At 37.6% G+C, this 25,255-nt stretch overlaps 1 protein-coding gene across 4 annotated transcripts in view; it reads left to right on the top strand.

Annotated features, from left to right (window-relative positions):
• TGFBRAP1 (transforming growth factor beta receptor associated protein 1) overlaps window positions 1-25,255 on the top strand; it is a 76,172-nt gene that overhangs the window by 24,682 nt on the left and 26,235 nt on the right. For 3 of the 4 annotated variants that reach the window (XM_020987909.2, XM_020987911.2, XM_078147371.1), the window contains 4 exons: window positions 2,100-2,804; window positions 9,636-9,830; window positions 11,623-11,777; window positions 22,269-22,351. In XM_020987909.2, coding sequence (XP_020843568.1) covers window positions 2,117-2,804; window positions 9,636-9,830; window positions 11,623-11,777; window positions 22,269-22,351 — 1,121 coding nt within the window. In that variant the 5' untranslated portion in view covers window positions 2,100-2,116. The remainder of the gene's footprint in view (window positions 1-2,099; window positions 2,805-9,635; window positions 9,831-11,622; window positions 11,778-22,268; window positions 22,352-25,255) is intronic. The other variant, XM_020987913.2, reaches the window with a different exon arrangement.

A 25,255-nucleotide genomic window follows, 5' to 3' on the forward strand; every position in this document is an offset into this window, starting at 1 on the left:
ACAGTCTCTGGTTTCAAGGAGTTCACAATATAATGGAGGCGAAAACAAGCAAACAAATATGTACAAACAAGCTAAATTCAGAATAAGTAGACAATAATTAAGAGAGGGAAAGGCACTAAAATTGAGAGATTTGGAAAAGTTTACTGTAAGAAGGTGAGATTTGGTTGGGATTTAAAGGAAACTTGGGAAGGCAGTAGGCAGAGATGAGGAGGAAGAACATTGCAGACATAGGAGACAGCCAGAGAAAATGCCCAGAGTTGGAAGTATCTTGTTTGTGGAACAGCAGGGCAGCTAGTATCACTGGATTGAAGAGTACATGATGGAGAGTAAGATGTAAGAAGACTGGAAAGGTAAGAGGGGGCTAGGTTATGAAGGACTTTGAACACCAAATAGAGGATTTTGGATTTGATCTTGGAGGCTATAGGGAGCCACTGGAATTTAATGACTAGAGGGGTGACGTGGTTGAACCTTCACTTGAGGAAAATCACTTTTGTGACTGAAAGGAGTATGGATTGGAGTGGGGAGAGACTTGAGGCAGGGAGACCCACCAATAGGCTGTTAGAGTAATCCAGATATAAGGTAATGAGGAGCTACACCAGGGTGGTGACATTGTTAGAGGAGAGAAGATAGACATTTTAAAGGTGAAATGGACAGGTCTTGGCAACAGAATGGATATGAGGATGAGAAATAATGAGGAGTCAGCAGTGACACTCAGGTTTTGAGCCTGAGGGAGTGGAAGAATGGTATTGCCCTCTACATATTGCCCCTCTGCTGTAATAGGTAAGATAGGGGATAGGGGATAGCCTAGGGTTTTTGTTCATCGTGGCTGTTTGATACCTCTTTGGTGTTATAAGGTCTGCTTTTGAATCTCAGCTATGCCATTAACTACCTATGTGATCTTAGGCAAGTCACTTAAACTTTTTGGGCCTCAGTTTCTTCATCTGTAAAAGAAGGTACAGTACTAGATGACCTCTGAAATCCTTTCTGGCTCCAGATCTTCTGTGCCTAGATTACCTGTGAGGTCTCAGCCAGCTCCATTTCTCTGATTTTGTAATTATTAATGTAACACATGGTCTCATGCTTTCTGGCAATGAAACAGCCTCCTAGATTCTGTCCTTGGCCCACTTTACCTTCCTTTCTACATTTTCTCCCTTGATAATCTTATCTATTCCTGTAGTTTCAGTTATCACCTTTATTCAAGTGTCTTCTGCATCTTTATTCGCACCTGTAATATCCTCCAAGAGTTCCAGTTCCTTATTTCAGTCTCTCAGACATCTCCACTTTCCCACACAAACCTCAAACTCAACATGTCCCAAATTGAATTTATCATCCCCTAAGCCTTTTCCTCCACAAAAGCACTTGATCCTCACTATAATTTCTTTGCTCCTCTTTTAAGTCTCACAAGCTCAAAAGTAGTGAGAAAAACATGGGATTTGGAGTCAGGACCTGGATTAAAATTCCAGCTTTGCTACTTAGTGTGTGTGACCTTGGGCAAGTCACTTAAGTTCTCAGGTAGAATTTAAATGATAACTAAGGTCTCTTCCAGCTCAAAATCCCATGGCCTCAGAATCTTCTTTGATTCTTCTTTCTCCTTCACTCCCCATGTCTATTCATTTGTCAGGTCTTGTTGCTTCTATCTTGGATAATATTGGTAATTCCTTCCCTGTTCACATTGCAACCACCCTTAATGGCTGCTTCCCTATATTATGGTAATAATCTCTCTCCTAAGTCATGCCCGTGAGAGGTATCTAAACTGTTTCCCTTCTAGTGTTTTTTTTCAAACCTTGTAGCCTCTAATAATCCAAATTTTGAGCTCGTTATGGCATATTGTGTAAGATGTTATTCTAAACCTAACTTCTGCCAAATTGTTTCCAATCACTTTTCTAATCAACTTCTTGTCAGATGAAGAATTGTCTGCAAAGTAATTTGTACTCAGATTTATTCAACGTTAAGTTGAATTCAGTTTTTTCTGCTGCTTTTTTATATTTAGTCTGTTCCACTGATCTATGAGACTATATTTATTTATAGTTTGAGCTAAAATATTTTTGTTTGACTCTTTGCCACTGCAGATTAAAATGCCTGTCTTCATTCTTTTCCAGTAGATCATTTGAGAGAAATGATGAACATCAAGGCTTTCAGACTGGTCTCTGCCATCGAGCGGGAGCTCCTGATGGGCGACAAAGATCACATCAATATTGAATGCATTGAGTGCTGTGGAAAGAACCTTTATGTTGGTACCAATGAATGTTTCATCTACCACTTCCTGTTGGAGGAAAATATGTCACCAAATGGAAAGGTCACTTTCTCTGCCACAAAGCAGCGGCACAAATATCTGGGTTTCAAGAAGCCAGTGAATGAATTGAAAGCAGCATCAGCCCTCAATAGGCTCCTGGTGCTTTGTGACAATACCATTGCATTGGTTAACATGATGAATCTCGAACCCATCCCTTCAGGTGCTCGAATAAAAGGGGCAGTGACTTTTGCTTTAAATGAGAACCCTGTAAGTGGGGACCCCTTTTGTGTAGAGGTTTGCATCATTTCTGTCAAACGTAGGACCATTCAGATGTTTATGGTCTATGAAGACCGAGTCCAAATTGTAAAGGAAGTGTCAACCCCAGAGCAACCATTTGCTGTGGCTGTGGATGGCCACTTTTTATGCTTGGCACTCACTACACAGTACATCATATTGAATTATAACACAGGGGCCTCCCAGGATCTGTTCCCATATTGCAGTGAAGAGAGACAGCCAATCGTGAAGAGGATAGGGAGGCAAGAATTTCTACTGGCTGGGCCTGGAGGACTAGGTAAGAAAAATGTGATGGTATTTTCAGTAACCCTCACTTCCTATACCTACTTGTTTTGTATTTTGTTAGTTTTATTAACCATTGCTGAAATGTAGGGACGATGTCTGTAGTTTCTTTTGAAAAGAAAGTGTCAGAATTCTGTCCACAAAAGTGGCAATTTCTTTTCTTTTTGTTAAGGAGGGTTGTAACACTTGACAGTGGGATTGGTTTTAGTAAAATTAGTTTTACTTTTTGCTAATATATACCTTAAAAATTTGTATCTTTAAGGAAATCCATTCATTATCAAAATGGCAATAAAAGCCTATGTTTCGCCTTAAAGCCTTCTGTAGAAAACTGAAACCTCAATTCCAGGTCCATACTTCTTGTTTCTTTTCTAGCAACTTTTCTCTAAGTTTTTAGTAGTTAGTTTATTTTCAAAAAGGGAGGAGGTATGTTTGTGTGTGTTTTCCCCTTCTTACATATCCTCGCCATGTCCCTAAAGATAGAACAGAAGTTCTTGAGTTTTTTGGTCTCATTGACCTGTTTGGCAGTCTGGTGAAGCCTGTGGGCTCCTCACAATAATGTTTATAAATGCATAAAATAAAATACAAAGGATTTCAAAGGAAATCAATGATTTTGAATTGAGTTATCAAAATATTTTTAAATAAGTTTGGTTTGGTTTTTTTTTTGGCTAGGCAATGGGGTTAAGTGACTTGTCCAGGGTCACACAGCTAGTAAGTGTTATGTGTGAGGCTGGATTTGAACTCAGGTCCTCCTGAATCCAGGGCCAGTGCTCTATCCACTGCGCCACGTAGCTGCCCCTAAAATAAGTTTTAAAATAAGTTTTTTAAATAAGCTAAAAACCTCTGCTATAAAACTAATTTAATAGTGAAAATGAGTTTGATGTGAGTGTTGATAGCAGTTAATGTTGATGGGTTTATTTGAATAGCAAGATCAGCCAGTACTGAACTTCATGCTCTTTTTTATTTTTAACAGCCAGACTGTCCATTGGCTTTTTTCTTTTTCTTCTTCTTTTTTTAAAGGGGCTCCTGGGGTGCATTTGAGTAGGGGACTGACATAGCCAGACCTGCATTTAAGAAAAATGATTGAGGTTAGAATCAATGCCTACATTAGGCATTCTAAAAATAATTCTTAATATTTAATTAATTTTAATTGAATAAAATTGAATAAGATTAAAACTTTTTTTTAATTTTAATTTTTTTATTTTTAGGCAGTTGAGGTTAAGTGACTTGCTCAGGCACACAGCTAGTAAGCGTCAAGTGTTTGGTCGGAGACTGGATTTGAACTCAGGTCCTCTTGATTTCAGGGCTGGTGTTCTATCCACTGTGCCACTTAGCTGCCTCAAAAATAATTCTTAAACTTTCAAGCTTGGCACTGTCTCCTGCCTCTTTGCCTTTTCTCAGGCTCTCCCATGTCTTGGCATACACATCTTCCCCACCTCTGCCTCCCAGTGACTTGAGCTTCATTGAAGGCTCAGTTCAGGTGCTGTCTCCTATTTATTAGAAATCTTCTCTGATTCTCTCAGTTGTTAGTGTACACTCTGTCCTCAAATTATATTGCATTTTATTAATCTATTAAATTTGTAAAGCCCAACCCCAAGCAGAATGTCAACTCCTTGAGAGCAGTACCTCTTTTAAAATTTGTCCTTGTGCCCTAAGCATCTTGCACAGAACCTCCTTGCCTCCTCATACAGTGCCTTGCACAAATACTGGTTGAATTGAAATTAGAATGTTTGCATTAAGGGAAATAATAGTGATAGAGAGAATTGTGAATAGGGACATCCAAAGCCTGTTTCACCATTCCAGGGTTTTTGAGCAGCAACTTGGTGTCAGGCCAATGGGACAAAGACATTTTTCACAAGATGAAAAATGCAGAACATGAAACAGTGTATCTTCCTTCATTGCTTTTAAAATTTTTTTTAAATTTGTGCAATAAAACAAACATTTCCATAACATAGTACAATAAAAGAAGATGAAACTTCAAATCTGCTATGCATAACTTGCTATTCCTTTCAATTACACAACAAAATTATCATGTAATTTATTTATTTTATTTTATTTTAATTTTTTTTCCATATGCTTTTGAGTTGAAAATTTTTTCTCCCTTTTTCTCCCCCCCACCCTCCCCAAGATGGCGCACAATCTGTCATAGGCTTTATATTTACATACCCATTAAACATATTTTCACATTAGTGAAGTTGTAAGTAAAAATTAAAACCAATAGGAGGAACCATCAGAAAGATGAAACAAAACTCAACAGAAGGTAAAAATAAGTGAGAGCAATTCGGCTTCCATAGTTCTTTCTTTGGATGTGGACAGCATGTTCCACCCCGAGGCCTCTGGAGATGTCTTAGATCCTCATAATGCTGAGAAGGGTTCAGTTTAACATTCTTAGTCATTGCATGACGTGGCTGCTATTGTATACAAAGTCCTCTTGGTTCTGCTCACTTCACTCAGCATCAGACCATATAAGTCTTCCCAGGTTTTTCTGAAGTCAGCCTGTTCATCATTTCTTATAGAACAATAGTATTCCATTACATTCATATACCACAACTTGCTCGGCCTTGTGTAATTTTTTTTACTCCCCTCTCCCCCCACTTCCCTAAAGATGGCTACTGTTAGACATAAATAGGTATATGTATGTAAAATTATACTATATGTCTATTTATCAGTTCTTTCTCTGGATGCAGATAGCATCTTTCTTCATATGTCCTTTGTAGTTAATTTGGGTATTTACAATATTCAAAATCACTTATTCGCTCAAAGTTGTTCTTAAAAAAATTTTGCTGTTGCTGTATACAATATTCTTTTGTTCTGCTCATTTCGCTCTTTATTTCATGTAAGTCCTTCCATGTTTTTGTAAAATCGTTGAGTTCATTTCTTATAGCACAGTAGTGCTCCATCACAGCTGTCTATACCACAACTTGTTCAGCCATTTTCCAATTGATGGGTAGTTCTTTACTACCACAAAGAGAGCTGCTATAAACATGTTAGAACATATAGGTTCTTCTCCTTTTTCCCTAATTATCTTTGGAAATAAACCAGGTAGTTGTATTGCTGGGTCAAAGGGTATACCTTTAGTTTAATAACTTTGGGCATATTTCCAGATTGTTTTCCAAAATGGTTGGATCATTTCACAATTCCACCAACAATGAATTAGTGTCCCAATTTTTCCACATCCACTCCAACATTTGTCACTTTCCCCTTCTATCATTTTAAGCAATCTGGTAGGTGTAAAATACTATCTCAAAGTTGTTTTAATTTGTATTTCTCTAATCAGTGATTTAGAGCATTTTTTCATATGACTATAAATTGTTTTGATTTCTTCATCAGAAAACTGCCTGTTTATATCTTTTGAGTATTTATCAATTGGGGAATGACTTGTTTTCTTATAGATTTAACAAAGTTCTTTATATATTTTCAATATGAGACTTTTGTCTGTTAAACTGTCTATAACATCCTCCACCCCCAATTTTCTGCTTTCCTTCTGATCTTGGCTACATTTGTTTTATTTGTTCAAAACCTTTATAATTTCATATAATTGAAATTATCTATTTTACATCTAACTTTGCTCTCTATTTCTTGTTTATCCATAAATTGTTCACCTGTCTCTAAGTATAAGTAATATGTTCCATATTCTTCTAATTTTCTTGTAAAATCTCTCTTTATATCTAGGTCACGTATCCATTTTAACCTTATATTAGTAAATAATCAAAGATATGGGTCTATGCCCAGTTATTTCTTCTTGCTGTTTTCCTTCTCAGCCTCTCCTTTCACCCTGTCCCTGTTACCATGTCTTCTCCCCCTTACCCTCTTATTCCGTCCCTTATCTATTATTGTCTTATCTATTCACCCACTCTCCTAATCTTAATGTATGTACCCTTCTAAAAGTTCCTCCCTTATCCTGTCACCTAATTTTCTCACCTCTCTAGAAGTTTAGAAGACTTCTAAACCTCTTCAGATGTATACTTTGTTTCCTCTTCAACTCAGATGAGAGTAAGGTTCCAATATTGGGACATAATATAATTAAGTTTCTTTCTTTGTTTTTAAGCAAATTAATCAACAAAACTTTAGCCCAGTCTCCAGCTCTGCCATTAGGAATCCTCTGCCTTAATTTTAGTAATTGTATATATACACATATAATTAAAGAATTTAATTTTTCTTTAAAAAGAATTAAATAATTTTTTCAAGTGAATTTGCAAATTGTTATACTCATTTATTCTCCCTCAAACTGTATAGCCTATACTTCTGCCTGGGCAAGAAAATCAACCAAGGTTCTTTATACTATTGTGGGTATGTTTGGAAGTGACTGGGTTGAGATCCTTTTATATTTGCAGAGGTGCAGATCTTATCAAAATACAGCATTGTCACCATGTAGCTTCTCTTTTCATAAACTAATTGTTCAAATTTGTGAGAGGCAATGCAGTGTATGTACATGAACTGGCCTTGCAGTCAAGAAGACCAGGGTTCAGGTCCCATCTCTGATACTTAACTAGTTGTGTGATCACGGACAGAGCGCTGAACCTTCCAGCATTCCGCACCTCTCTAAGACTAAATTACAGAGTTAGAATGAATTTCCACCATCAGGTATTTGTTACACATGTGAAATCATAGGTCACACAGTCACTACCTTCCCTCATTGCTTCCCCCTAGCAATAAATCAATTCCTAATATGCCCATGAAAACATTTTGAAAAGTATCATTTACTCTGTATCTTTGTTCTGTTACTTACTGTTTGTGGGACCCTGAGCAAGCCAAATAATTGCTGAGTTATGTATAAAATAGGGTAATAACATTAACTTACAGGATTTTGTGAGGGAAATGCTTCACAAACTCCAGATCATTATGCCAATGGGAGCAATTTATTATCACTATATTTTGTTGTCACTGCCTCTCCATTTCATCACTTGTTTTGGCTTCCTGTCTGTCTCAAGCAAAACTTTTCTTAACCCTTTTCCCAAGTCACAAAACTTTACTTTTTGCTCCGTACTGTTCTGGATCTAACATTACTCTTTTTTTTTTCTTAGCTGTATCACATTGGTACTTTCTCAACCTGACCTCTTCTTTATTAATGTTTGAGGAGGCAGTCTTGCTTTTCTTTCCCATAGTCAACCTCTGTGATTCTCAAACAAGCAGCTAGGTCAGCAGTCTCCTCTCAGTACAGACAGTAAAGTGCTTCTCTTAGTCTGGCAAAAGCTCGGTGCACTTTTCATTTTGTCTTTCTGCAAGCTTTGCTTTTGACCTCTGACTTCCACCCTTCCTCTCATTCTCTGTATAGAAACACTATAATACGACTGGTATCAGCTGAGAAGGATTACTGTACTATCAGCTTTCTGTGTTTGTCATGAGAATGTGCTCTGCATAACATCCTGATTGTCTTGGGGGGCAGATGTAGCTGACTTGAAGTAGAACCAAATCCAGATTTGACTCTGTCTGTTTCTTCACCATTTTCCTCTTAGCCTGACATTTGGGTGAAAGTTTTGCTCCTGAATTGTCTTTGTTTCCTGCTTTCCCCATTTGGCTGTTTCATTAACTCAGAATTTAGTTCTATATTTATTAAGCTTTTGTGTACAGAGCACTATTGGGGAGTTTAGGTCAAATGTAGTTTTGAAGTTTCTAGAATGGTAGGCCCAGCAGGCGGATACCCAGATAATTATCATGCAAAATAGAAGGTGGTAGCTGGAAAACAAAGTGTTAAGGGAAGTCTGAAAGGGGTCACATGAATTACAAGCTGAAGAGGTCTAGGAAGTTTGCTGAAAGTGGCAACATTTGAGTTGGACTATAAAGGGTGGGTTAAATAACAAAGAGGAGAAGGGACGTGCCAAGTACAAGAAATTACCTGAGTCAGAGACATTTAGGTTGGAAAGTCCAAGAAATGTTCAGGGCACACAGTTCTTTGATTGGATCCTAGAGTATAACTAAGGGAGTTAATGAAGTAGCACCTGAAAAGGCAGAGTAGCAACAGATTGTAGAAGGCTTTGTATGGCCAGCTGTCCTCAGGAGAGAGAAAGGATGAGTGAAGCAACATGGATACCTGACCAGATCTGTGAAGAAGGAAGCCAATTTTTGGCTGTAATGTGAAGGGTAATGTGGAGTACAGAAGAGAAGGGAAGAATCAAAGACTAGTTAAGATACTATTGCAGAAGACCAGGAAGGTGGTAATGAAGGTCTGTACTAGAGTAGTGGTATAAAAAGGTATGAAAAGGAAGTGATGGATGGAGAGAGATCATAGAAGTGGGACTGACACAAAGTGGTCATCCAGTCAGTTAGGGTGGGGGAAGACTGTGATAGTGTGCAACGTGGAGCATTGAGTGAACAGTGGCACCACTGACAAATCAGAAAGAGGAGCAAGTTTGGAGAGTATAATAATCTCAGTTTTGGACAATATGTGATAAAGAAATTAATTATAGGATGCACACAATGCTGAAAAAGAACAGTTGAGAGAGAATAATATGTAGGGTCAATAAAATCTTAGTCCATAGGAGCAAACTATATGCATTAATTAAAAATATTTGGGACAAAGTCTTTAAAATGTGAAAGATTAATCTACTTAAATTGGACGAGAGCACCTTCCCTGCTCTTAGTCACAATCACTACCTCTCAGAAGTGAATATAGAATGTAGATCCTGGGGAAAAGATATACGTAATCCCTTCACAAAATTAAGCTTTATAATTCTTTGGACTGTTTGCCTTCTCTCCTTTCTTTCAGTCTAGCCCCAGTTTCCAAAAACCGAACAATAAATGTATTGTGTAGTCAAACATATCTGTGTAAAAACAGTACTAACAGTATTAATCTTTGTTCCAGTTAATTTTATCTCTCTTTTTTTTATAGGCATGTTTGCCACAGTAGATGGGATATCCCAGCGCGCCCCTGTGCATTGGTCAGAGAATGTGATTGGTGCAGCCATTTGCTTTCCATATGTAATAGCTCTAGATGATGAATTCATTACAGTGCATAGCATGTTGGATCAACAACAAAAACAGACTTTGCCTTTTAAAGAAGGTCATATTTTACAGGACTTTGAAGGTACTGGCAAATAATTAGCAACTGCTATTAAAAAAAAATCTAATCTTTTTGAATGGTATAAATTATCTTTCAGTTAGCAATGCAGGCTTTATATTTCTTTAGTCAACAGAGTATGTTTGGAAGCTCTCGGTAGTAGCAGCTAGAACTAGATTGTGATCCTGCCTGTACCACTTACAGTAAGTAGGTAAAGCCTTAGGCCTCTCCGTGTTTCAATTTCCCCATCAGTAATGTGAGAAGGATTTTGCTTACCTGGCTAATTGGCTCAAGATTTTTGAAAAAGATAACAGTGTAAAGATTTTATAGCTTTTCAGAAAGAAGGCTGTGTATAAAATGCTTTGTACAATATTGTGGTTCTGAATGTTGTACTCTAGTTTTTGGAGGAGTCGGTTCAGAAAAACATGTTCTGAATCTCAAAAGGTCCTTTTTGTTTCTTTTTAATTTAAGAAAAGAATCAATTCTAAATGATGGACCATTTTTGTTTTACCAATAGCACTTTTTAATTGACTTCCAAAGTAAGAGCCCTTGCTCTAGTTCATGTATTTACTCTAAATTTAGAGGCAACTTCTGGTTAAAAAGAGGGGAGGGGGAGAAAAGCATTTTAAATTTCAGTGTCTAAGGATTATATCCTCCACTAAAGTCTTGAGTATGATGCCTCCTTAGGTTATGGTTAACCTTTGGTATTGGAATACTGTGTCACAGGAGCACAAGCTTTGGCAGTTCCTGCCCAGCTGGCCCTTAGGCCCAGCACGAAAAGGTTTGTCACCAGATAAATGACTTGGTATTTTTGAGGGCAGCAATTTATGAAACCGTGAACTAAAACATGGAGGAGTTTCATTGTAGGTCAGGGAAGAGAGTGCCTACATTAGTGAAATCGTGAATCTTTTGAAAGATTGAATTAATAATTATACCTAGCAAACAATGTATTAAGCTTGATGGGAGGTGGAGGTTGGGGAGGGGGTGGAGGAGTAGTGTTATTAATGTCATTGAGATAATGGGGAAAATTATTATAAAAATTTTTTTGTGCAAGGCATCATGCTAGGTGCTTTTGAGAATACAAAGCTTTTGAGGCTACAAAGAAATATGACACAAGGGTTTAGGATCTAGATGGAAAGAGAAACTAGCATATAGGAATTGTACATGGCCAGGTAGTGGCATGTTGTACTAGAAAGAGCAGAGAGCTTGACCTGGCGTCATAGAGAACTGAGATAAAATCCTGCCTCTGATACTGTGGCAATAAGCAACTCAACTTCTGGAACATTTTTCTCACTTGTGTAATATATAGACCATAAAACTCATACCTATGGCTATTGAAGGCCAAATGAGATAATGTAGGTAAATTGCTTTGCAAACGATAATGACATAATGTGAGGTATTATTGTCTTGGTAAGTGATACAGGCAGTACATAAACACTGTAGTGGTCCAGAGTAGGGAGAAATCATATTGGACTAGGGTAATTATTCATTAATTATATTATCAAAAGTATCAAATTATCAAAGTCAGATTATCAAATTTAAATTGAATGGAGTGTTTGACAGAATGGAGTGTTTTTAGGTATTTTAAAATTACACATTTAAATTAGACAAATCATATCCCAGCATGAGGAGGACGGGATCATCATGTCTTTTTCTCTCTCTTTCCTGGATGCTCTCTCTCAGTGCTTTGCACAAAGTATAAGTTTAGTAAGTATTTGGATTGAATTAAAAGTTGTTTGAAATGCATCATGTATCAAAAACCTGGTTTATAAAATATGATATTTGTGATCTTATACAACCACCTTATATTTCTGCACAGGAAGAGTGATTGTAGCTACCAGTAAAGGAGTATATATCTTGGTTCCATTACCCCTTGAAAGACAAATTCAAGATCTCCTTGCAAGTCGAAGAGTGGAAGAAGCTTTAGTTTTAGCAAAAGGAGCACGAAGGAACATTCCAAAAGAAAAATTTCAGGTCTGTAGTTTCTGATCATGTCAGAAATTGATCTTCCAAATAATAATGAAACCGAGTTGAAAAGCATTCCAATCATTCTTATTCATGGGACGCACAGAACTGAATCAAGGGCACAATTCATATTTGTGATCATTGGAACCAAGTTGGGCTGAAGTTACCTTTGAAAGTCTATAGGAAAAAAGTTTACTAAGCAAATGAATAAGCTAAATGGGCTGAGTTAGTTATTTTTAAAGGGCCGGTGGAATCTCCAATCTGTTTAAGAGAACAGACGTTTTAAAGCCTTAAGGACACACTCGAATATGATAGCTAATATGTTCATTAGGAATCGTTTTTCTCTCTTTGTTAAATTAGACCCTTAAGAACTACATCTTGCTAGTACTTTGTTAGCTTAGAACAAATTATTCTGTGTTTGACAGTAACAAAACTACATGCAAAGATACATCTATATATCATTATATATTTATGTGTATATAATATATTTATATAATATAGTTATATAAAAAGATAAATATGTTACATTAATATATTAATAGACCGTCCACGTATATTTGTGTATGCATACACACACACACACACACAGCCTTGTTGGGGGAGTGCAAGGGCAGTGTTATGAATGCCATTGATGATGATGGGGAAAATGATGAAATCCATCAATAAATATTATTTTTGTGTAAGGCATCATGCCACGTGCTTTTGAGTATGCAAAGAAGTATAAGACCCAAGGGCTTAGGATCTAGATGGAGAGAGAAAGTATATATATGCCTGAAAAGAAATCTAGCATGTAGGAGTTATCCATGGCCAAGTAGTAGCATGCTATACTAGAAAGAGCAGAGAGAGCTTGACCTGATGTCATAGAGAACTGAGGTGGAATTATGTATATGTATATTGTGTGTGTGTGTATGATTATATATTATTATGTATATAAAATATAATTACATATATTTTATATATGTGTATAAAATAACTAAGATTTCCTGCTACTGTTTAATGGGCATAATAAATAAGGAGTCATTGATGTGGAATCGGGGAGAAATAAAGCACATGGGGTTGTGTACCAGACAGTATGGAGAATTAAAGTGAAGGAAAAATAAAAGAAGAGAAAAATAAGTAAAAGAAATTGTTTGTTTTTTTTTAAGGTTGAAAAACTCTACTTTTCTCATTCTCATTCTAAGATATGGGAAAGTAGAAGAAAAGGAATTATTTTCCATTTTAAAGTAATGATTTTTCTATTTCAGATTTAGATTTAAAGCACTAGAATCTGTTTAAGCTGTCTTAAGCAAGACTCATGTTAAAATTGTTCAAAAGCCTCTTCTTTGCCCAAACTTTAAGTGCGTAACATTTTTTCAAGGCTACAATTAGGTTTTTTTCCATGCACTTTTTCTGTGTATCCTCTCCTGCTGATATTTAGAGATAGAGCTGTAATGAGAGTGTGGCAGACTAGGCTTTATCCCATGGTGCCTAATTTTTAAGTTCCCAGATAATCCCGTAGGCCTTGAGGAATGCCTTGGGGTGGGGGTAGGGAGGCAGCAGCAGTAGGAAAGAACTACATGTGTCTGACAATGCACCCTTCTGCTATCATCTCCCAACTCACCCTACTACATGTGGTGGAGGTAAAACTATTCATTCAGCATGCATCCCTATTTATGTTTACAGGTAAGCTGCCGTCCTTCCACCTTCAACAGTTGGTAAAGGGTTCTGGACTTTTGCCACCACCCTCTTAATGAAGAAAGGAAGATGAGTGGCCAGGACCATGCCTGCCTGAAACAGGAATAGTAGTGATCTAGGGAAGAGGAAAGTAGTTGGACAAGGGTATCCACTCAAACACCCCTTTAGTGGCACCTATTTTGATGTCTAGATGACTATCCCTTAGAGACCAAGAGTTCAAACAAATGGTCCTTTTACTAAAATCGTTATTATTATCTCTTCAGATTACTTCCAGATCTAGGTATCCAGCCATAATTTCTCTCCTGTGTTCTCATTTACTGCCTCTGTATGTCATCTCCACCTCAGTATACCATAGCATCTCAGATTCAGCATGTTCAAAATTGAACTCCTTATCTTCCAGCCTAAACCTGCTCCTCTAACAAAGTTCCATCTCTCTATTGAGGGTACCACCATCTCTGTGGTAACTTAAGTCCATGAGCTCAGCATCATCTTCCACTTTTCCCTTTTTCCACATCTTCCAAATCGGTTGCCATATCTTGTTGATTCTGCTTCCTAATTGGAGGCAAAATCTCTTCTTCCAAACTCTCCCTCTCAAATCCATCTTCCACACAGCTGCCAAAATAATATTCCTAAACTATATCTTGCCTTTAATTCCCCTGCCTGAGAAGCTTCAGTGATTTCCTGTTACCTATATAATAAAATACAAACTCTTTAGCATAACCCTTCAAGGCCTTTATGATTGCACTCTGGTTTACATTTCTAGGTTTATTAGATGTTACTTGTCTTCACAAACTTTCTACATGCCCTAAACCAGCCTATTACTGTTCTCTGAACTTGGCATTCCAGCTGTTTCCTGTGCCTGGAATGCACTCCCCTCTTAACCTCTGCCCCCTTAGAATCCCTAGTTTCCTTTAAGGCTCAACTTATGTTTCACCTTCTACAGGAAGCCTTTCTTGATTTTTAGTGTTATCTTCCTCTTAAAATATTGATACACTTATCTGTTTGTGTATGTCTCTCTGTAGTAGAATTCGAGCTCCTTAAGGGAAGAGATGATTTTGGCTAGCTCAGTGCCTTACACACATTGTGCGTCTAATAAATGCTTGCTGCATTGTATTGGAAGATACAAGATCCCTAGGGGTTGAGCTCCTCCCCAGATCTTTTTGCCAGTGGCTTGAGGTCTCTCTCTACACTCCACCACATTTTTAAAAAAGTGATTATTGTGGCCCAAGTGCAAAAATTCCTAGTTACAGCTCTCATTTAAGGCTTTCAGTAACACTGGTGGTTTGATTCTGATACCTTAAACTATTATACTTTTTTTGATGTGATAACCAAGTTCAACTTAAATCTATGAATGGATATTTTGAACAAAACAGTAAAAGACCAGATTAGGTAGAAATAAAAGGCTTGCTGGGATCAATTCAATTCATCCAACATTTGTTAAAGTGTCTGCTTTGTCAGAGCATAAAGATGATGAGGTGATACCAAATTTAGCTGAGAGACAGCCCCTTCCCCCATTGAATTTACTGAGGAGGGATAAAATACAAATATAGTAATCAGCAAGCATTTATTGAGTGCTTACTGTGTTCGTTCCAAGTGTTGTGTCAGGCACTGTGATTACAGAGACAGACGTGATGTTACTGCCCTCAAAAAGTTTACATTCTGTCAGGAAAGACAACATGTACATCTACAGGTCTAGGGAAAACATACAAAATATTAGAGAAAAGCAAAACAAAGTGCTGCTTGAAGGAGCAGAATGCTAGAATAAGATGTGTGTGTGCATAAATATATGAAGTACAAAAAAAGAGAAAAAATAGCAACAAATTAGAAGGTAAAATTAAACTTCCCTTAGTCATTTGTGCATTCCTTTATTCTAAAGTATTATTTAACTTGACTTTTGAGATGTTCGTAACAATACTTAAAAGGAGGATGAATGTCAATGATAATGTGTTGTTAGGAATGTTGACACTAATGGAGCGCATCCTCGGGGTAGGTAAATATTGTTACTTTACTCATAAAGTGGCAATTTGTGATTCTTAAAAATAACAGTGTATCTCAGGCAAATCTTAGGAAAAACTTTTATGAATACTTAATGGCACAATTTTGTTACAAATCACTTCTGTGTGCCTCACCTACCAAATGAGCGGGAAGGACCAAATCTTAAAAGGTCCTTTCAAGCTTAGAAACTCTCTGAATAAGAACTTCCTCTCTTTCTTTAATATCAGGAAGAGTGAGAAGAGGGAAAGATAGGCCAGAGAAAACAGGAAGCAGTCAAGGAGGTTAATAGACTGGTGTCCACTACTACCTGTTTTCCCTTTCCTTTCTCATCAGCTTTTTCCTGTCTTTGCTTTGTTCACTACAGAAATAGGGGTGGTACAGCAAGAAATCAGAACATGAAACCATGGTCTCAGAGTGTTTAGTAGAGGCTTAGAGGGTTGCTTAGAGCTCCTAAGAAGCCAAAACAGAAGGAAAAACCCAAGATGTTGGGGAAAAGAGCAGGGTCTGTTCCCCATTAAGTGTAACACAAAATTTTAAAATAAAGTATTATTATATCAAGCTTCAGGAGTCAGAGGATCTAAAGTTTAAAAGTTTAAAAACCCATTCTGTCCTTTAGTGCCTTTGTAAACTGTGGGTAGTCCCTTCATCTCCCTGGGCCTTAAAGTGAGGGTTTTGAACTAGATGGCTCAAAGGTCCCTTCTAGCTCTAACTCTGTGAATCTGTGATTTTCATTTTGGCTCTTGAAATGTTTTTGTTTCTGTGTCCATTTGTTCTGAAGGAATTTGACTAGGAGTTTCTGTTTTTCTCCTTTTAAAAATTGTCCATTCTTTCTGTTCAGCGAGCTCTACATATCTATATATATGTCTGTTATAAGGACAAACAATTCTGTGTAGTAACTGAGCTGCAGAAGGTTTTTAAAAATAAAATAAGAAAAACTTTTCTGATACAGAAAGTAAGTTGAAAGGTCATGGGACTCAATGCCAGAAGGAACCTTAGAGATCATCTTGCCTAATCTCATTTTAGGAAATAAAGCAAAACTACCCTCCCCTCTCCCCCCCCCCCCTTAAAGTCACATTGTAGAGCAGGAGTTCATAGGATCAGGGACCTCAGAAGTCACCTTGTCACTAGATCATAGCTCTAGAACCGAAAGGGATCTCAGAGGCCAGGCCTAGGCCAAATGAGGAAACTGAGGCCCAGCAAAGTGAAGTCATTTGCCCAGAATCACACAGGCAGTAAGTACCAGAGGTAGGGTTTGATTCAAAATCCAGTGTTCTTTATATGATGCCAGATCATTTCAAAACAACATACACAGAATCAGAATTGGGAGGGCTCTCAGGGACCATCTTTCAACCTGAACAAGAGTGTCTTGATATGATGGTAACCAGCCTTTGTTGTGACACAAACAGGAGATGTTGGATCTCTCTTATCATTTGGAATTTTTTTTCTTAATTCAGTTCTTGCAGTCATGCCAATTGATATTTAGATTCTTGTCCACATTTGACTTTAAACAATTTATTTTAAAAACAGCATGATATAGTAGAAATAGCAGTAGTTCTGGAGTCAGAGGATATAAATTCAAATTTTACCTCTGGTCCTTACAACACAACCTGTGTGACCTTGAGCCTACTAAATTAACCTTCCTGGGACACAGTTGGTTCATCTTAAAATGAGGGGTTTGGACTAAATGTCCTCTTTTGAAATTCTTTCTACAAGCATGATGATCCTACAGTTTTGTCTCCAAAACAGAAGAGAATATTTTAATCAAGGAATGGTCATATAGTAGATGAGCCTCATTTGGCCTGTGTCTGCATGTGGTTTCTGTAATGATGTGGTAAATTTCTGTTTCCTTACTTTAATATTAATGTTGGTGGCATAATTCAGTTATGCTTCTCATCTCTACCATTTCATGTATGGGGTGACAGAAAATGGCCCCCAACTCCTTTTAGCAACTGTGATTGCAGGATGAATTGACTTTGGTGGAAATTTGTAAAGTTTTGGACAGCTCAGGAATCCTTTAGTCTAGATCAGGGATTTCTTAACCTGGGATTCCTGAACTTTTTTTTTTTTAATTTTGATAACTGCATTTTAATATGATTAGTTTCCTTTATAATAATTTATTTTAATCTGAGGTGTCCATAGGCTTCATTGGCCTGCTAAAGGGATCTGTGTTACAAAAAAACGTCCATGACTCCTGGTCTAGAACCTGATTGCCCCCACACACACACCTCAGATATAATATGCATATCATTATAGACGCATACTTAGAAGAAATTGTGGGTTTGGTTCTAGACCACTGCAATGAAGCAAATATCACAACAGAGTCACACAAAGTTTTTGATTCTCCTGTGCATATAAAAGTTATGTTTATCCGAGAATAAAGTCTATTAAGTGTGCAATAGTATTATGTCTAAAAAATGTACATACCTTAATTTAAAAATACTTTATTGCAAAAAAAAAATGCTAACCAACATCTGAGCCTTCAGTGAGTCATAATCTTTTTGCTGGTGGAGGGTCTTGCCTCGATATTGATGGTAGCTGACTAATCAGGGTCATAGTTTGTGAAGGTTGGGTTGGCTGTGACAATTTCTTAAAGTAAGACAATGATGAAGTTTGCCACCTCAGTTGACTGTTTTTTTCACAGGAATACTTAGAGGCCATTATAGGGTTATTCATTGGCCTACTTTCAATATTGTTGTATCTCAGGGAATAGGAAGGCTGGAGGAGAGGGAAGAAAGACAGGGGTACAGCAGGTCAGTAGAACAGTCAGAACACACACAACATTTACCAATTAAATTTACCCCCTCCAAAAAAAACCCAGTTATAATAGTAATATCAAAAATTACTGATCACAGATCACCGTAACAGATCAAATAAGATTTAAAAAATTTGAAATATTTTAAGAATTACCAAAATGTGACAAAGAGGCGTGATTGTGAGCACATGCTGTTGGGAAAAATGGTGGCAATTGACTTGGCTTGCTCATCACAAACCTTCAATTTGTAAAAAAAGAAAAAACAAAATGAAAAAACAAAACCAGCTATATCTGTTGTACCTAAGTCCCTAGCTGTGCCCCTGGGCTGGTCTTGTTAGTCATTTTTTCTTTCTAAACAGTCTCCTTTAAAAATGCAAATGCCTCTGGAAAGGATTGATATTCTAACACTTTATCAGTTAACACCTTAACTGAGATTAAATGACTTGCCAGTCTGAGCCAGCCGATGGATGATAGGGAAACAAGGGGCTTCAAACAAATTTTACCTGAAAAACTTCTGTTTAGGATTTAATTTACTGACGGTATTTTCATTGGACCATAACTTGCTCACTGTAATTGCCTTCTGGCCATCCTTCTACTTGAAAGTTCATGTCTTTAAAATAAGATCAATGTACTAGGCTCAATGCATTGCATTTTCAAGAAAGTTTTTCTTACTTGTAAAGTTCCCAAAAGAGGGATAGAATTGATCCCAAGCACAAGGGATGGGTTTAGTTTTGGCAAGGAGAAGGACCACTCCTCCTCCTGAGCTTGCAGCAAAGAGGGGAGGATACTCAGGATGGCCTTTTGTTTCTAATTTCTGTTTATATCCAACTTCTCAGAAACCTTTTGATTATGTAAAGTAACAACTACCCTTACTTATTTTCTTATTCTTTGCTGCCATCGTGTGGTTGTTGGCCGCCTTTCTAAAGCTATACTGTATTTGGTTCTTAATGTCTTAATTCCTGAGCTGTCCAAAACCTTAAAAATTCCCACCAAAGTCAATTCATCCTTAGACTTCCTTAATGTTTAAGATTAATCATTAAGCTAGTGTTTTTAAAATTTTCTCTCTTGATTTATTCTGACACCTTGGTTGGAAAAAGATGTCTTTTCTCTGAAAATGAAGTAGAATCAAGCAGGAAATAGCAGTTCGGTACCTAATATACACACCTAGATGTGTGTATCTAATATCCAAATATTGGATTACAATATCCAAAAGTTTTCATAAAGGTTAAAACTTCACAGGGGCAGCTAGGTGGTACAGTGGATAGAGCACTAGCCCTGGAGTCAGGAGGACCTGAGTTCAAAGGCAGCCTCAGACACATAACACTTACTAGCTGTGTGACTCTGGGCAAATTACTAATTGCCTCGCCAAAAACAAACAAAAAACCCCTTCACTAAGAGTTTTGAGATGCCCTGTATAATACACACATATACATGTGCGTTTGTGTGTATACACATATGTCGCATATGTGTATATACACAAACATACATATGTTCTCTCACAAAAGGGCTTAAAAGAGTAGTGAAAGCAGTTAAATAAACCGATGATGGCATAAATAGATTCAGAAATCTTCAGGTTATGATTGTCTCTCTTTTACCATAAAATTTTTACTTTTCAATATCAGATTCATATTTTTAGATCTGAAAAGAATATTAGACTATGAGACTTAGGTACCAGTCCTACCTCTTCCAAGAACATGTGGTTCTTCTGGGCCTCACTTTTCTCATCTATCAAGATAAAGGGCTATTTTAGACGATCACTAACATCCCTTTGAGGGCAATCATTCTGTGATTTTTATATAATCTTTTGTTGTGGATAAGGGATTCCAAAAGGGAGTAGTGACAGAGTGGAAAGAACATTGAATTTTGAGTCAGAACACCTGGGTTTAAATCTGCTTACTATTAACTATGTGACTTGAGGGAAATTTCTGGACTTTGTTTTTCTTTTCTATAAAATAAGGAGGTTGACACTTCTCCACTAAGACCCCTTCCCAACTCTAAATTTTTGAGTTTATGAAATACTGCAACTAGAGTAAGACATGGATTTCTGAACGTGGCCAGTGTAGGAATTTGTTTTGCTTCCCTACATTTGTTATAAGGGCTTTGTTTTTCTTTTTTACTCTGTATTGGAGGTTTGAAGTGGGGAGATGGAGAAGGAGAAGTAGGAAGGAAAGAAAATAAATGCTAATTAGTTGAAAAAAATTATTTCAAAAAAGAAATACTGTATCTAATGTCAGAAATAAACAAGCACTATGGGTTATAGCTTCAATTTCTGTTTTCCCTAGCAGTAATACAGTTACCTTTAAGCTTCACTCGAGGTGTTTGGCCTCTGAGGCTGTGTTCAAACCAAATGATATAGTTGTATTAAGATTAATCATTAAGCTAGGGGTAGTGACTGGCTCATACCTATATCCCCTGAAATTAAGGAGGCTGAGGTTGGTGGTTTGCTTGAGCTGAGGAGTTGTGAGATTGAGTGGGTTAAAGCTGATAAGATATTTGCATTAAGTCTGCACCAATATGGAGAGCCCCTGGAAACAGGGGACGGAGGACAAGGGGACGCCTCGGGAGGGATTATAGGGGGAAGGAAGGAAGGAAAGAATAGTCGTTAAATATGATTACTTAAAATCTCTTGATAATTTTGATTATATCTATGTCCTTATATAGATAATAACTGAATTATATTTTACTTCTAGCAATGAAGTACTAACTGGTTATAAATGAGAAAATGGTTGAAAATCCCTTTGTAGATTAGGGGCCATTCAAATTTCCTAAGCCTGTAGACTCTGTGCCCATTGCAGCCGGATATGCAGAAGGAGGAGGTGGTTCCTACTTTCAGAGGGCTTACAGTCTAATTGGACAGACAAGAAATGTATGTGTGTGGGGCAGCTAGGTGGTGCGGTGGATAGAGCACCAGCCCTGGAGTCAGGAGGACCTGAGTTCATATGTGGCCTCAGACCCATAACATTCAGTAGCTTTGTGACTCTGGGCAAGTCACTGAACCCCAATGGCCTCACCAAAACAAAAACAACAACAACAACAAAAAGGGGTGTGTGTGTGTGTGTGTGTGTGTGTGTGTGTGTGTGTTATGTCTGTATACCCATATATGTTATGTATGTATATATACACACAAAGAGACACATACATATGTACACACAACCACATGTACATTATGTATATGCATATATGCAAAACAATTAGAGAATAATTCAAGACAGCAGATACACCAGTTCAAGATATTCTGTTAAAGTCTATGTACATACATAGAATTCACAGAATTAAGAGAAGGAGAAAGATTATTGTGAATAGAAGATAGGTAGCCTGGTTCCTTTCAGCACTTGAAGGAGGTGGGTTTTGAGCTGGGCTTTGAAAAAAGTGTAAAATTTGGATTTGGCATGGAATGAGCATGGCACACATGAGGATGACAAGGAGGCTGGCCTGCTGGGAGTAGTGGGAGAGAAGTCTAGACAAATGACAAGTGTATGTGCTGTTGGGGAAGGTACTTAAATACCAAACTGAAGAGTAAAATCTTGATTTGATAAGCAATAAGGAGCTGTTATAGGCTCTCAAATGAGGAAATGATGTGGTAAAAGTGATCCTTTAGGAAAATTAATCTGGAAGGATTGGAAGGAAGGACTAAGATCAAAGCACCCATTTAAGAAATTATCATAGTAATGATCTTAGCCCAAAGGCACTGAAGTCCAAATACCAATGCCTCTTCACATTGTGGCAGTAGCCTTGGGTCCTTGACTGCAGTGTTGGCAGTAGAGCAGAAATTCCAGCAGGCCTTACCACCGAAGAAAAAGCTTTGAATGTGGTCCTAGCAATACGCTGTGTGTTTGTCCATTTGAAGACTAGCCTGTCTAACTCTGGGGAGGCTTATCACCCAAGGGTTTGCCACTGGGGATGACTTTTTTTTTTTAACTGTAGCAACTCATAAGATTATCTACCAAAGTACAGAGGAATTTCTGATGTATACTGGTAGAGGGAATTTCTGACCCTGATGAAATCCTGTATCTTTTGAGGTATTGAAGAAGTGATGATTTGTTCTCTCTTAGAAATGCAAATTGTCTCTTTCCTTGCAGGTAATGTACAGAAGAATCCTGCAGCAGGCGGGGTTTATACAGTTTGCACAGCTTCAGTTCCTAGAAGCTAAAGAACTCTTCAGGTAAATTGGAATGTTGGTGTTAAAGCTATCATCACCTTGATCCTCCTGAAAAAAAAAAGTAGGTTATGCTCTTCAAGGTCAAAAGATCTTTCTAGAATATAATGCTGTAAGACAAATAATAACCAGAGTTATCAGTAGGAATTCTAGCCTCTAGGGCAAATTCATTTGAGGGGAAATCAAGATGCTGAAGCCTCTGCTGGGGAGGTCACCACATGCCTGCCGTCACTGCTATCCCTGGCTGTATGTGGCATAGGTCCCCAGGCCTAGCACTTTACAACAGGCAAGTCCAGCCAGGAAAGGTGAGGGAGAGTATAGAACATGACTGGGAAAGGGCCACAAGGCCCAGAACTGCCAGAGGGAACAGCATATCCTCCCCTCATTGAGGTGCAGCTCCCTCGGGCAAAATTCCACTGACCCTGGGCTAGTTGTGGCTCTCATGATACCATTATATTATGTACATCAAATAGAAATGTCAGTTATTGCTTCTGAATTAGTGCTGATCATTTGACTTACATCTCCTCACTCTCCAACTTTAATTAGAGTGAAATTCGAGGAGCAAGCTCTGGCAATTTCTGTGAAGGGAAGGGTTTTGAGGTTGTTTAACCTGTCAAAAAAAAAATCAAAAGGATGACCTTCATAATTCTTAATAATAGATGAAAGGTTCCTGGGAGGACACTGACCACATGCTCTCTGAAGTGGAGAATGTTCTGAATTTGGAATCAGGGGTCCTGCTTTCTGATCCTGACTCTATTACTTAATTATCCATGTTGTCACTTATGTTGTCACTGAATCTCCCTATATATTAGTTTCCCTGTCTGTAAAATGAATCTGAGATCTCTTCTAGCTCTAAATCTATGATGCTATGCACTTACACTTCTATAGCGCTTTACATTTAGCCAAGTTCATGCCTCACAGTGACCCTCTGAATAGGTAATACAAGGATTATTATAATAATCCCCATTCAACAGGTGAGGAAAAAGCTCAAGAGGCAGAAGTGGAGCTTGAACCTGGGTCTTCCAAATCCAGAGCACTTTCTCTTAATGCTACTTTTATTCTTTCTGTAGAAAATTGAACAAGAAGAGGTTAGTTGGTTAAACATAAGTACTAGAACAGGCCATTAAGGAGGATTTGGGAATTGATTTCTATAAAGTGACTTTATAGGATCATGGGATCATAGTTTTAGAATTGAAAAGGACCTTAGGAGTCTGAGTTCAATCCCCTTTTTTTTTTTTACAGACAGGGAAACTGAGTCACAGAAAAGTTAAGTGATTTGCCCAAGGCAACATAGCTAGTAATTATCTGAGGTAGAATTCAAACCCAGAGTTTTCTGACTCTCACATCTGTGCTCTCTCTACCATGCTGCCGTTCCTGTCCCATTAAAAAAAAAATGAGGAAAGACTGCTTGTCTTAAATTCTTGTCCTGTTCTCTCAGAGATACAGTCCATCTTTATAATTAATCCCTCTTCAAAGGTATAAATTCTTTCCTCCTGCCCTCCCTCCCTCTTCTTCCTTTCTTCCTCCTTTTCTTCTTTTTCTTCTTTCCTGGGAAGGGGGACTACATGTGCATCACTTCCTCATAGCCGGCACTTTTCACTTTCCCTGTCCTGTGAGCTCAATGGGATAGCAGCAGCTTTGCATACTTTCTTTTCACCCAGGTTACAAAGAGACAAAAAAGGAGACCTACTACATTTTTTAAAGTGTTAAAAGACAGTCGCCTATAGAATAGATTTGTGGTTTTCCTTCTAATACTGGTATGTGATATGGCTGCTGCTGCTGCTATTAACAATAACTGACAGCATTGTAAAGTTTGCAAAGGTTTCTATGTTTGACCCTTACAGTGCTGTAATGTGAGCACTACAATATCATTATCTCCATTTTTCAGATAAGGAAATTAAGGCTCAGAGAAATTCAGCAACTTCTGCACGTTCCCATAGTAGGTGTCAGTCAGCATTCAAACCTAACTCTTTCTCTGAGTCCTGCACTCTCTCCATTACCCCATCAGAAGTGAATCTTACTCATTCCTGCTTGAGATTCTGCATTATTGTATGGCCAAAAAGAAAGTTGGTTATGAAATGTTGACAGGATTAATTTCAATTCACCATTCATTAAATGCCTACTGTGTTCAGTGTGCTATCCTAGAACCTGGATATACTAAGGTGAGATAAGACATAGTTCTTGCCCACAGTCTGACAGGAGAGATAAGACAAATACATAGCTAACCATCATACAAGTTGTTATATAGATGCCTAGAAGTACAAAGAAAGTAGTCTGAGAAATTCAAGGAGGAAGACATGACTTTCCACCTGGGGGAATCAAGTACAGAATAGCTTCATGGGACAAAAATAGCACCTAAGCTGCTCATAAAAGAGGGGAGATGTTTTACAGGTAAGGCACACAAGCAGTAAAAGCATGCATGACAAAAGCAGTGAATGGTCAATATTCCAATTAGTCTGGACTGTTGATGTGTGAAGGAAAATTGTTTGGAGTAAGATTGAAAAGGTGTTGTGGAGGGCCTTGAATGCCAGGTTAAAGTGTTTATGTTTTATTTGGTTAGTGGTTACAAACCAAAATATGAAGTAGAAGTCATGCTGCTTCATAATCTGTGCCCACATTCCCATAATTCCTTTTATATAAAGTGTAGATTATAATTAAGGTTGCACTCTCCTCTTGTATTTACTTGCTGTCTTAAAAAAAAAAAAGGGTCCAGATAAAGTATCTGGCCTTTTGAAAAAATACCTGTGAAAATTTTGATAGATTGAATGAGATGTATGTAAAAAATGTGTTGTAAACCTTAAAGTCCTATGTAAATGCTAGCTATTAGCTATTCTAGAAGTTTTCATTTAGTTAGATTAAGGGTTGAAATAAATACCCTTTGAAAGCCGCTGCCTTTGTGAATACCCTATA

Source organism: Phascolarctos cinereus, unplaced genomic scaffold, assembly GCF_003287225.1.
Source record: "Phascolarctos cinereus isolate Bilbo 61053 unplaced genomic scaffold, phaCin_HiC Scaffold_7;HRSCAF=346, whole genome shotgun sequence".
NCBI classification, from domain to species: domain Eukaryota; kingdom Metazoa; phylum Chordata; class Mammalia; order Diprotodontia; family Phascolarctidae; genus Phascolarctos; species Phascolarctos cinereus.